Source organism: Gracilinanus agilis, chromosome 2 (assembly GCF_016433145.1).
Source record: "Gracilinanus agilis isolate LMUSP501 chromosome 2, AgileGrace, whole genome shotgun sequence".
In the NCBI taxonomy this organism is placed as follows: Eukaryota; Metazoa; Chordata; class Mammalia; order Didelphimorphia; family Didelphidae; genus Gracilinanus; species Gracilinanus agilis.
Genome location: NC_058131.1, coordinates 615529515 through 615543226, shown reverse-complemented (window position 1 = coordinate 615543226; position 13712 = coordinate 615529515). Strand labels below are relative to the sequence as shown.

Genomic DNA, 13712 nt, shown 5'->3' with positions numbered 1-13712 from the left:
CCTAGCCATATGACTCTGAGCAAGTCACTTAATCCCAATTATCTAACCCTTACCTCTCTTCTGCCTTGGAACCAATACTTAGTATCAATTCTAAGACAGAAAAAAAAGTGTATGGAAGGAACTCTTTACCTGTAATCATCATGATTGGTATCCTAACTGCACTATAGTGGAATGAATCTATGAATCCAAGAAGATCTATTTCAGACTTCCCCGTCGTCTTCCACCTGTGATGCCAGAGTCTCTAAAAAAAAAGCCTGGATTGACTCAGTAATAAATCAAGACAAATTGTGGACTCTATTTACTGACCAATGTTTAACAAATGCAAAATAAATCCATTATGTTTTTGTTTCAAGTTTCTTGAGATCCGGGAACTGTTTTCATTTTTCTCTAAATCCCTAGAGCTTAGCACAGTTCCTGGCACATAGAAAACACTGATTTGACTGCTGAAATGTAATAACCACATAAGTACTCAATTAACATATATTTTTAATGACTGATTTATTTAAAGGAAAGCTAAATTTATTTGGGAACTTCAAATAAATTCAATACTCACCACTGCTGGGAAAAGAAACCAACCATTCCAAAGGAATTAACTAATTATGTAAATCCACCAACTGATTCAAATTTCCTAGAAAGGCAATAACCACAAGCCAGAGGATTGTGGGTACAAAGAAAGAGAAAAATAAAAAAACAAAGAATAAAGCATTTATAGTACCTTAAAAAAAAGAAAAGAAAAAACCAGAAGTATAATATGGAAGGAGTTAAGGAAACTGCTTTATAACTAAGAACGCCAAAGATTTATTTTATAAGGACATGGTTTCTTCCAAATCAGTTCAGAACACATCTAATAACCTACTTGTTACTCTGGCCCAGTGATAATCCAGATCCTTGTTCTACTAGTTTACTCAGATTGACTATTTCCTCTTTCAGTGCAAGAATGGTTTCCTTTGCTTTCTGTTCTTTATCATAGGCCGAATCCACCATTTTCCAAGCTTTTTCTATTTCCTAGAGATGCCATGGAATATATTAGTTAGAAAAGCTAAAGTAGGTTCTAAATGAAAACATCTTCATTTGTGTCATAACTATCAAAGTAACACTGATTAACATTGCAAATGGTAATTTAGCTGTAAGTCTTGAAGAGAAAGGATTAGAAACATACTGAAGTATTCATTGGGGGCCAATGAATATTGAGCAATTTATTTCAAGGAGAAATAAATAATCTTTGATTTAAGATACACTTATGAAGAAGTTTGTTTCTCATTAACATGAGTAAGACTTAAATCTAACAAGATCTTTAGCAGCTCAGAAAATAGTTTCTATAGAAAATCTGAAAATAGACTTCAAAAATTGTAAAAAAAAAAAAAAAAACAGAAGAAAAGAAAAAAAAAGTAATGATTTCCTGGTTCAGACTAAATTTTTTAGATTCTTTGCAGGTTCCAAATCAAAGGCCATGTTGTATCCTCAGTCCTGATCTGAGCTCCATTATTCCAGTAACAGGAACTGTGTATAGAGAAAGGAGAGTAGAAAACAAAGTCCTGTTGGCAAATTGCACAGGACAATTACCCCACCATTTCCCTAATTCCAGTATCCTAGCATTCCCATCAAACTTCTAGAAGGGAATAATACAATCAGAGCATGAGACTATTAATATTACAAATTATATTGGAAATATTTTCATAAATTGTTAGGAAAAAATTTAAGTTATCTAAATAAATTAATAGAGCATACCAAGTGATGCAATATTCCTGAATTTCATTGTCATTTAATTTTCTTGCTGATATATGAACTCTATCACATCCATGAGCATCTCTATTATAGAATTCAAGTAGAAGGAAAAGAGTCTGTGGCAATGCTCACTCCAGGGTGAGCTGGTATTCCCAGGCACACCTGGTCAATAGTATAGGTACACATATTGTCAGAGAGGAGACCCAGGAAGCTTCTGATAACGATTTCCCATAATTCACACAGAGAACTGGGGGGGGGGGGTGACTTTTCTTATTTTATGTAACAAAATGAGTGGGAGAGAATCTCTAAACTAAATTTAAATACACGCTCAGTTTCCCTATTTATACTAGAGATTGGAGAATGAGACTGTTCTGGCTTATGATGTAATTAAAATACATAAAATTATGTTGTTTTTAAAAACAAATTCTAGTCTATTGTATAATTATACACATCAATTGCATTCTGACAAAGAATTTATCTTTAAAGCTATAAAGAAAACTTAAAGAAAAATATTTAAACGCAAAAAAGTAGATAAGTTTCAAAATTTAAAGAAAAATACTTTTAACAGAAAAAGTAGATACGTTTCATTCAGTTTGACTGTAACTAGTTTATTTAGTTAATGAAAGTGTCAATATTTTAGATTTCCTTAATTTACAAAAATAAACTATTTTCAATCTTAAAATGCCTTTAAAACATTTTCATCTACATACAGACCATAAGGAAAGCAATTGGAACAGTGTGAAAACTTAGTACCAAGAAAAATACAGCTTCTGAGAAAAACCTCCAGAGTTGAGGGTTGAGAGATTTATACCCACGTGATTCTGGATTTTAAGGTAATTATGCTTGTGGGGACAATGAGGAATTTTTGCTAACCAAAACAAAGAACTAAAAAAAATAGACTAAAATTAAGTCTTTTCTTTTGACCTCTTTGTCTAAGCAGATATCAAAGGTCCTTGCAGATAGTTAACTAAGGTTAGATATTCCCATGGTGCTCTCTGGATCAGCATCCAAAAGGCAAAGGTAAACTGAGGAGGTGAGGTCATTGTTCTTTACCTTCCTGACCCTATACCTTAAAAAAATATGGAAATAATTCCCTCTTATCAGAAGTTCTTTTGATAAATGAAAATATCTCAATTTCCCATCACTCTGACTAGACCTGGAAAATTCCCCAGCCCTATTGACAAAATAATAGAAAAAATATATTGAAGTCACAAATCAATTATTATAGCGATATTTCTCCAAAATCTCAAGCTGAAATCTTTCCCTCAAAACTACTAAAAAGAAAACAGGATAATATTTTAAATATATGAAGGCTACCAATTGCTTTCTCTTGCTTTCCTTTCTAAATCATTACCTTTTTGAGTGATGTTATGGTCGTCTGGTCATCCTGGGACAACTTCAGGGCAGTGGCTACTTTAGCAGAATTAACAACAATCTCTGCATTTAGTTCTCTACATTTTGCCATCAGACGCTTTTCATTTTCATAAGACTTCTTCATAACCGTATGAAGCTTCTCATATTCTGTCCTGAATTTCTCCAAACTTTTATCTCCGGAAAGTTCATCGATGACTTCTTGAAACTCCCTTTCCAATTCTTCGAAAGCATTTTCTTCCAGTTGTGATTTTTCAAATTTATCCTACACAAAATTACAGGGATATGAATCTAAAAATTGAGCTCAAAACTTATCACAAACTAGGGGCAGCTAGGTGATTCTGTGGATTAAAGCAGATCTAGAGACAGGAAGTCCTGTGTTCAGTTTGACCTCAGATATTTCCTAACTGTGTGACTTTGTGCAAGTCACTTAATACCCATTGCCTAGCCCTAGTTCATATTACTCTTCTGCTTTAGGACCAATGCACAGTATTGACCCTGAGACAGAAAGCAAGGGTTTAAAAAAAAAAAACTCACCATGATTCAGCACCAAATCAGCAGAGGAGGCAGAGGCAGGAGGGGTTGAGGAGAGAATTCAAACACAATGCCTCTTAGTTTAAAATCTAGAACATTTCCAATGTATCGCATAAAGATCTTGCTATTGATACAACATTTCTAAAACACTCTATCATTAATAAATTAGGATACCACCACAAGAAGTACTTTCATAAATAGTTGTTTTGCAATTCATCCACAACTATCTTTCCAAAAAATTGCTTTGAAGGTTTGTATGAAATGCTAAACCCACTTTCTCCAGTTGAAACAATGTTAATGCATTTTGTTTAGTTTCCTACTGAAGTTTACAGTAGACTATAATATAGCCAATGCATATATTGTGAGGGAAATGCATTCAGAGTTCCAACTAGAACTACCACCCCTCCCCCCCAAGCAGTAAGAGAATTAGAGGGAGGAGTGACAGAAACTCTGAGGAGATGAGAAAAGGAAGAAGAGAGAAAATGGAGCTTCCATCTGTTATCAATCCCAAAGATACTGCCTCGTCTGGATCTGCTACCCATCACTAACCATCTTTTTCTTTTAAAAGCCCTAGGCCTGTGATGGTGAACCTATGGCACACAGAGCCCTCTCTGTGGGCATGTCTGCAAGCCACTCACCAGAGTTCCTTACTAGAAAGCCAGAGGAACTCAGGGTGGAGTTGTTCCTCTCTCCCTCTCCATGTGTCTGGGAATATTTCTCATTTCCCCTACTCCTCTGCCCAGCAACCTAATGGGAATGCTTCCTCCCTCTCCTGTCTGGGGGAAGGACGAGGTGAGGGAGGGCAAGGCATGGCACTTGGTCTGGGAGGGAGGCACAGCACTCAATCTAGGGGGTATAGTGAGGGCAGGGTCTAGCACTCTGTCTCTAAAAAATTTGCCATCACTGCCCTAGAGACTGATCTGACTATTTCCCATTCTGCTGCCTCCCCACTACAGCCTACTATTAAAGATTTCTTTCCTTCTGAAAATACACACAGCCCTTTCTAAAGTTTTTCAAGAGCTATCTTGCTAGTGAATAAGGAACAAATATATACAGGGTTCAACCTTTCTAACCCCTTTCCAATTCAGGCAGCTAGGTAGCCAAGTGCTAGACTTGGAGTCTGGAAAACCTGAGTGCAAATCTTATTAGTTACCCATTTCTGGACAAATCACTTAAACTCTAATCCTCAATTTCCTAATCTATACAATGGAGGAACAGCACCTAGTTCATAAGGTAAGTGTGAGAATTAAATGAGATAACAGATATAAACATAATGCACTATTTAAATGCTAGCTCATATCCAAACTTCAGAGATGCCAAATAATCCATCTTCTTAAGGCACAAGTCTGACCACATCACTCCTCTGCTCTAAAAACTTTCAACAATTCTCTATTACCTCTAAAAAATAAAATATAAACTCCTCAGCCTGACATTTAAAGTCCTCCAAAATCTGACTTTAATATGCCTTGCCAGTCTCATTTCATACTACTCTCCTTTACAAACTTTCTGTAGGGCAAGCCTAATGACTCGCCAAATTCAATACTCCAATATTTTTCACCATGCATTAGAATGCCATCTTTCCTCATCTATGCCTCTCCAAATCAACTCCCTTGAAAGATCCATTCAGGTTTTGAATACACTGGCTCACCTCCTTTTATTGTATCTGTGTCCCTGTATGTCCTTTGTAAAAAGTAAGTTCCTAGAAGAAAGAATTGTTTTTCTTTCTCTTTCATTCTTTGGTCTAGCACTGTCTTGCGCATAATAATAGCCAGCATTTATATGTAAACTACATACCAGGTGCTTTATAATTCTGATCTCATTTTATCCTCATGACAACCCAGTGGGATGGGTGCCCCATTTTATAGATGAGGAAACTGGAGCAAAGAGAAGTTGAATGACTTCCCTTGGATCCACACAACTAGTACAGTATCTGAGGTTGAATTTGAACTCAGATCTTCCTGACTCCAAGCCCAGCACTCTATCACAAATAGTGCCAACCTATACATAGTAAATACTTAATTTTTTTCAATTGAAATTTATTACCCTACTCCCCTCATTCTGCCTCAGACGCTCACTCCATCTTTTTACTTACTTTGTAGATAAATACAAAGTCATTCTTAAGAGTGGATCACTCAAGGGTCTACTAGGTGACTCAGTAGAGAGAGTCAGGCCTGGAAATGGGAGGTCCTGGGTTCAAATTTGACATCAGGAACTTCCTAGCAATGTGACCTTGGGCAATTCACTTAACCCCCATTGCCTAGCAGTGTTGGGCAACCTTTTGAGCTTGGTGTCTCAAAATTCGCACCCCAAAAAATGACCATAACTTGGGTGGTGTGGCACTTCAAGAAAAAAAACCATAATTTCACAATATTTATAGTTTAAATAACAAAAATGTATAATTTAAATTAAAATATATAATTAAATAATAAAAATATATAATTGTACTTAATAAACCAAAATAGGTAAATGAATATAGGTAGAATTGTCATCTATAGTGCACAGAGTGTCTATATTACACTACAGCAAATGTTTCATCCTCAGCACGCGGCCCCATACTTCTCTGTATGCTGCTGCATGTGGCTGCATATCATTGAAAATGGCTATGCATGTCAGTGCTGGCACAAGTGTCATAGGTTTGCCATCACTATCCTAGCTCTTACTGCTCTTCTGCCTTGGAACCAATACCAATTCTAAGACAGAAAATAAGAGTTTGGATTTTTTTTTAAGTGGATCAATCAATCAGATAATTATTAAGTGCCTATTATCTTTCAAGAGCTGTGGTGCAGAATTAAGATTAAGATTTCTAATTGACACACAAATGGGGCATTTAAGAGTGCTGACAGACATGGTTTGAAATGGAAAAACAGCCTAATGTATGATAATTTTATAGAGGAGACTTGTCTGTGGTGACTACAAAAGTTCCTGGACCCAGCTCTTCTTTTGCTCTCTGCTCCCACCCAATTCCTTCAAAACCACTAAGGAGTCATTCTGAACAGATTTCTGAGTATAGGTTAAAAGCATGCCCTAGGGACTGGTAAGGATGGTTGGGGGGGGGGGTATAGGGGACAGGGTCAGATGGCCCCAAGTAAAAGCTGAGAAAAGAAGAAATCCCAAACAAATCCACCTTAGCCAGAAGAAATAAATATGTGCTACTAATTGTTCCTAGAGCTGTTCCATAAATCAATGACATACTCAATTTTTGGTGAGCCAGGGACTATTAATAAAATGCAAAATCTCATCCTTAATTCCAGGAAGGCATCTACCTAAAGATCATTTACCACTTTCATTGTTGTTGTTCAGTCATTTCAGGCATGTCCCACTCTTTGTAACCCTGTGTAGGGTTTTCTTGGCAAAGATATTGGAGTGATTTGCCATTTTCTTCTCTAGCTCACTTTACAAATGAGGAAACTAAGGCAAACTGAGTTAAGTGCCTTGCCCAAGGTAACGCAACAAGTAAGAGACTGAGGCTAGATTTGAACTCAGGAAGATGAGTCTTCTTGACGCCAGGCTAAGCACACTATCCCTGTACCACCTAGCTACTCCTAGTTTACTACTTACTCTTTTGTATTATAACTGTCTTTTATCCAAAGAATTTAAAATACTTCACTATTATATCAACTAATCTCATGAAACAAGTTAATGACAAGAGAGAAAGTCTTTATTACATCAGTAATATTAATAATATAAAGGCACGGATAAATGGAAACTAAGACCATGTTTAGAAAAAAGTTTAGTTTCCCCTTATTCCAGTCAAATCTGATCTTCATCCTAATTGTAACTTCTAATCCTTAAACCTTCTTCTGTTTTTCTCATTCTATTGCTTTTTTTTTTTAAAGCCTTACTATGTATTGGTTCCAAGGCAGGAAGAAAGGTAAGGGCTAGGCAATGGAGGTTCCTAGCTGGCATCGCAGAGCTAGGAAGAATCTTAAGCCCTATTTCTGGGTTCACCCAGAACCTCCTATCTCTGGGCCTCACTCTCTAACCAGTGAGCTACCTAGCTGCCCTCTCAGCCTATTACTCTTTGACTTGCCTCCTTATCTAATCTGGACTTCATTCAGCAATTTCAACCATGCCCTTAGTAGAACCATAAACTCCTTTGTCCCCAAGACCTCCCATCTTTCCTGGACTATGAAATCTTGCCCCTTTGGTTGCCTCTACTGTTGATTTGTTCCCATCTTCATTCCTAAGCTGCCAATCATTTTCTTGAGAAATACTATATAACCCAGGTGCTCATGGAATATTTATTGAATTTTATGAAGCATTTAATGGACTACTTAGATTTTAAAAATTAATCATCAGAAATATACATCATGACATGGATTTCACAAGATTTATCTACATTATTCCAGCCTGTCCTCCTGTTCCAGAAAAGGGATACTTAATAAAATTGCACATGCCCTTTGACCCAGTAATACTGGGCAATACTATTACACTATTATATATAATAATACTATTAGGTCTATATCCCAAAGAGATTTTCTAAAAAGAAGAGAAAAATACCTATATGTTCAAAAAATATTTATAGCAGTTTTCTTTTTGGTGGCAAAGAACTGGAAATTGAGAGGATGTCTATCAACTGGAGAATGGCTGAACAAGTTGTAGTATACAATTGTAATGGAATAGTCTTGTGCTACAAGAAATGATGAGCAGGAGATTTCCAAAAAATCTGGAAAGACCTATATTAACTGATGCAAAGTAAAGTGTGCCAAATAAGGAAAACTTTGTACACAGCAACAGCAATATTGTATGATGATCAGCTGTGAACAAATTAGCTATTCTCAGCAATACAATGATCCAAGACAATTCCAAAGGACTTATAATGAAAAATGCTATCCACCTCCAAAGAAAGAATTGATACAGTCAGAATACAAATTGGAGCATATTATTTTTTACTTTGTTTCGTGGAGGGGTTTTTTTGGTCTCTGTTTTCCTTCACAACACGACTAATATAGAAATGTGTTTTGCATGACTGCACATGTATAACCCATATCAAATTGCTTGCTGTCTCAGGTAGAGGGAAGAAGGAAGGAAAGAAATTTGGAATTCAAAATTTTTAGAAATAAATGTTAAAAATTGGAAAAGACAATACTTAGGTGCTTTGGGCCCAGCACTAGGGTTCAAATAAATAAAGCAATAAAGGAGTTGGAGGACGTGCACAATTCAACATGAACTAGGCCAAAATCTGGTGATTTTTAATTTTTTTTAATTTGAAACTGCTTCAGGATTGTTGATTTCCAGGAATGTGTTAGAAAATTATCAAAGTAAATCATTAGTAGGAAGATATTGTCACATTTCCATGAGAACAAAGGAAAAAGTGGAAATGTTTTTCCAAACCCCTCAAAGGGCAATCAGACTTTTGAACAGAATTCTTCTGATAGTTCTTCCAACATAAGCTGAAGGGAAATGATCATATGTTGGGGAGGAAAATACAGGAAAGTTTTTTCTGAAAATACAGAAGGACTTTTCAGTAAAATCCGTTTAAACTATGAATGATGGCAGCTAGGTAGCTCAGTGGATTAAGAGCCAGTACTGGGGTCGAATATGCCCTTACACACTTCCTAGCTGTGTGAGCGTGGGCAAGTCACTTAACCCTCATCATTCTTCGCTTTGGAACCAATTCACTATAATGGTTCTAAGATGCAAGTTAAGGGTTTTTTTTAACCTGAATAATATTCTTGAACAATTTCTATTATTTAAATCCTTAAAAACATGGGTCATCTGAGTATTGAGTGAAAAATGCTTTGTACAAAGCTAATTGTCCTTTCTATTTTTAATTTCTTTGATTAACAAGTCAGTAGATTAAATTCTAACACTAAGAAATGTATTTTCTTAAAGCAAACATAGATATACTCATTTAATTAAAATATACTTGGATATTAAGTGAAAAAATCACGAAACAGAAAACTTCAACATTTCATTATTTGTTAATTCTTGCTTACTTCATTCTTCTGTTAGGTACAACATGTAAATGATAAAGATGGTTGTTATGGTACATTGAAAAGCTCTTGTTAATAAGACATGGATGTTTAGAAACAAAGGTGAATTTTTGCCTACATCTTTCCTATGTATAAAGCAACTAATTTTCATCAATAAAATGTCTTTACTACATAAAAAGGCTGTGAATCTTGCTTAAATTTTGCAATACTTTGATATCCTATACTAACAGGTTTTGGTATTAAATTTCTTTGGGTCCAGCATGATTTAAAAAAAAAAGGAATTGAAATAACTTCTAGGCTGAGAAGGCAAGTGTTACTGTTTATGCAGGAAGATTTTCTCCCCCACCTCTTGCCCCTGTTGGGGTAGCTAGAAAAGGGAGCAAAAGATTGCAGTTAATTGGAGAATTATTTAGTGTGAGCAGACAGAATGCAAAATATTAGTGTATAATATGTGCCTATATGACATATGCCAGATCATGAAAAGAGAGGCCATGGTTATGGTTTGGTTATGTTTGGGGTATACATGTTGGTGTGAGAGTAAAATATATAAACAAATACTGAGCCTTAGAGGCTGTGAAAGTGTACTTAAGGAACCGGATTTAAATCCTACCTCTACTACTTACTTATGAGACCTTAGATTAATCACATAACCACTCTGCACCTCAGTTTACAGGAGAGGAAGTTGGACTAGATAATCTCCAAGGTCCATTCCAACACTAAGTTTATTTTCTTAAGATTCTACTATTATTATTGTTTATCCTTCATTTCAAAAAGGACCAATGACATCACAAGGTGAAATCTTGATTTGTACAGGAATTGGATTTACATGATGCAGAACTGCACAAAGTCATATCAGCCTCACTTTCTCTTCTAGAGTCATCAAAGTCCAGTGATAAGAAAAGAGACAGGATGACTGTTGATGGTCCAGGATACAGTGATACCTTGGCATCTGTGATGTCTGACTAAGCTCTAATCACTCTACAGTGCCTGCTTCAGCTACCTTCATGGCCATTGGAAAGTCTGTTTAAGCTTATGCTTATATTTATGCTTAGGGAAAACAGTCCCCCAACTCACCAATGGGGTTGATTATCCTCAACCTGGTCTGGCCATCTGCCTAAACTGAATGGGGCAGATGTGCATGCTACAGTTTCTTAGAGCCAGAGGTGAGAGTTGGGCAAAAGGTAGACACCAAAAGTAGATGATGATGAGCCCTGTAAAAAACTCCACAAGTCCTTATACCAGAGATGCTAGTCCTAGCAACTAATTTAACCACCATAAACCCATAAGATCCTATAATATGTCTTAGGATCTAAGAATGCAGATGCTGAATGTACTCAGAACTGTAAGTCTTACCATATTATTGCTTCTCCTTATGGTTATCATGGGGAGAGACTGGAAGTGGTTACATGCAAAAGCTAATAGTCTGGTTATCAATTTTCTATATGTGATATATACCAATACAGTATTCAGTGAGCTGGAAGAAAACTAAGAGGTGATCTAATTTAATCCCTCATTTTGGAGATAAAAAATTTGAGAGCTAAGTAATATCTCCCAAGGTTGCACAGATTCAAATTCATCTTCAGACTTCCAATCCAGTGTTCTTTCCAAGACATCTATCTTCTTTTCTTTTTAAACTTTTACCTTCTGTCTTAGAATCTAGACTAAGTATCTATCTGTTCCAGGACAAAAGAGTACAAAGGGCTAGGCAACTGAAGTTAAATGACTTGCCCGGAATCACAAAGCTATGAAGTGTCTGAGGTCACATTTGAACTCTGGACTTCCCATCTCCAGGCCTGGAAATCTATTTTTTATTTTCATCAGAAATGGTACCAATAACACAATTACAATGAAAGTGTTTCCTAGGTCTACTAATTTAGGATTAAAATTTTAATTTTAATTAAACTTGAATTTTAAATTAAATAATACTTTAGGATTTAAAGTCAGAGGTTTTCTGGCTGATTAAAAGCAAGCTACTAAAAATATCACAACATAACCTCTCCACTAAAGAAAAAAAAACATATTAAGAAGATAAGGTGGTATTACTACTGCTCAACACTTTTCTCCTGTTGATGCTAACATTGAGCACACAAAGAAATTTATCACAGCAATGTTCTCAGTTCCATCCCATAAATGATATTAATGTCAACACTTGATCAACCAGCTTAATGATTTGTTTGCAGACTAGGTTTTCCCTGAATACCTGGAGTATATCATAGGAATGGAAAAATATCAAAGAAGGAAAAGTATGAAGGAGAGGATGTAAAAATACAAGTTTAACCAAATTTACATATACTGATATATAAAATATATGGAAAAGAGAAATCTGATCACAATGTCATTGAACATAAAGGTCAATTAAATACAAAAGTTTGGCTGTTAATGATAAGTAGTAAGGTTTCAGATAAAAGCTTGAGCTCAAGGTCATATCAATTTCTGAAGAGCAATGACCAAGTCAGGAACAGGCTGTGATACTAAAGAAAAAGGAGATGTGAAAAGACCAGAATTTGAAGGTAGGCCTGATAAGTGAGGGGAAAGATAGAAAAAAAAAAGTCACAGAAGCTTGGAAGGCAATATGATATAGTGCAAAGGGGTTTAAATTTGAATCAGTAGTTCAAATACTGGCTCTGTTCTTGAATAGTGAATTTCCTACAGTTTGAAATCTCAGTTCCTGACACACATCCCCACATACAAACAATAAAAAGAAAACGTGTGTGTAAGAGGGGAAAGGAAGAAGTGAAGACAAGAAGGGGGAACTGAGAAAGGGTACATGTAGAACAGCAGAAAGAATAAGGGAGAGAATACTAGTAATGGAGTAGGGACACAGGTTATAGGGGATTTGGAAATAGAGTGGGGAAAATAGAGGAGATGGAACTAAGGAGGGGGAACTAGACAGAGCATAGACTGGCAAGATAAATACATGGTGAGGGGATGGTGTGAGAGGACAGAGATGCCCGATTGATAAAAGCAGTAGGTTGGATGAGCAGAGAGCCAGTTAGGAGACAAAGCCGGGAGAGAGGCGATGGGACCTTAGGAAGGAGGCAGCAATCGATTAGTGATGCGATGGGGAGGGGTGGGGTCGAAAAGGCCCTGAATGCTGACCTCTGCCATCTTGCCGCTGTCCTGGGGCTTGGCGCAGCGGCTGCGGTAGTACCGGGGAAGGGGAGGCGAGAGAGGCGGGGCGGAGAAAACTCAGCACCCCAGGAACACTTAAGTGACTATATATACATGCTCCTCTCTGGGATGCTGCGGGGCAGACAAGTCTGGACCATTACGCGTCGCTTTAGTCGCTAAGCAACCTGTACGCCTTCTGGGGCACGTGACAGACGCAGTACGCAACTCGGTTTACCCCGTGTTGGGCAGAGCCTAGGCTTGGAGGGCTGGTCCCAGGAATATGCAAATAAGAACTTGGGGGCTGTGCTGCGGGCGAAGGGGGCGGGTCCTTGCAGAGTACTGCTGGATCGTCCCAGAGGTGTGCCTAAAATGAAACACCCATCCTCTGTGGAGGCTACGGAAAGATCGCAAGCACTTCTCTTCCCCTGTTCTGGGACTTAAGTTTCTTCATCCGTAAAATGTGCATCTTTACAAACAGCAATTGAGATAAGTGATAGGAAAGCAGGGAAACAAGTAAAAAACTCTTGGCTTTGGGATTATGATTAATGAAGCTTTTCCTTCCAAAATCCTTTTAGTCACTTCGTTTGGAGAAGAATGTGGAGGTGGAAGAAGGAGGGTCTCATATTGCCCAAATTGCAAATGAAGAAGGGAGGTGCAGAAACTCAAAAAAAATAAGACCCGGAGTGGTGTTGGCGTTAAGTCACCTGCCTCTCAGAAGGTTCCTGCCTCCCTAAATTGAAAAGGCAGCCCAGGGAGGTCTTACCTACCCGAGCGAGAGGCACCTTTTTGTCTCTGCATTGCTCTTTATTGTCTCTCTGCCTTATTCTTTGTATTCTCCCCTCACAACCACCCCTTGCAGATCTGTGTAGTAGAAAGAATATCAGACCTGGAATCAAGAAAGGCCTGTACGTATTTGAATCTCTACTCTAACCCTTACTAACTTTGTGAATCTAGGCAAGCCATTTTTCCTTCTAAGCCTCAACTTCATCTATAATAATGGAATAATGCTTAAATTCCACAAAATTAAATCACTCC

The 13712-nt window shown here is 37.1% G+C and overlaps 1 protein-coding gene across 1 annotated transcript in view; it reads right to left on the bottom strand.

The window, feature by feature from the left end:
- The window catches only part of CFAP58 (cilia and flagella associated protein 58), a 124964-nt gene extending 112290 nt beyond the window's left edge, over window positions 1–12674 (bottom strand). The window contains exons 1-3 of the mRNA XM_044660175.1: window positions 12666–12674; window positions 3080–3361; window positions 857–1005 (exon numbers count right to left, since the gene is read on the bottom strand). Coding sequence (XP_044516110.1) covers window positions 857–1005; window positions 3080–3361; window positions 12666–12674 — 440 coding nt within the window. The remainder of the gene's footprint in view (window positions 1–856; window positions 1006–3079; window positions 3362–12665) is intronic.
- Between the last annotated feature and the right edge of the window lie 1038 nt (window positions 12675–13712).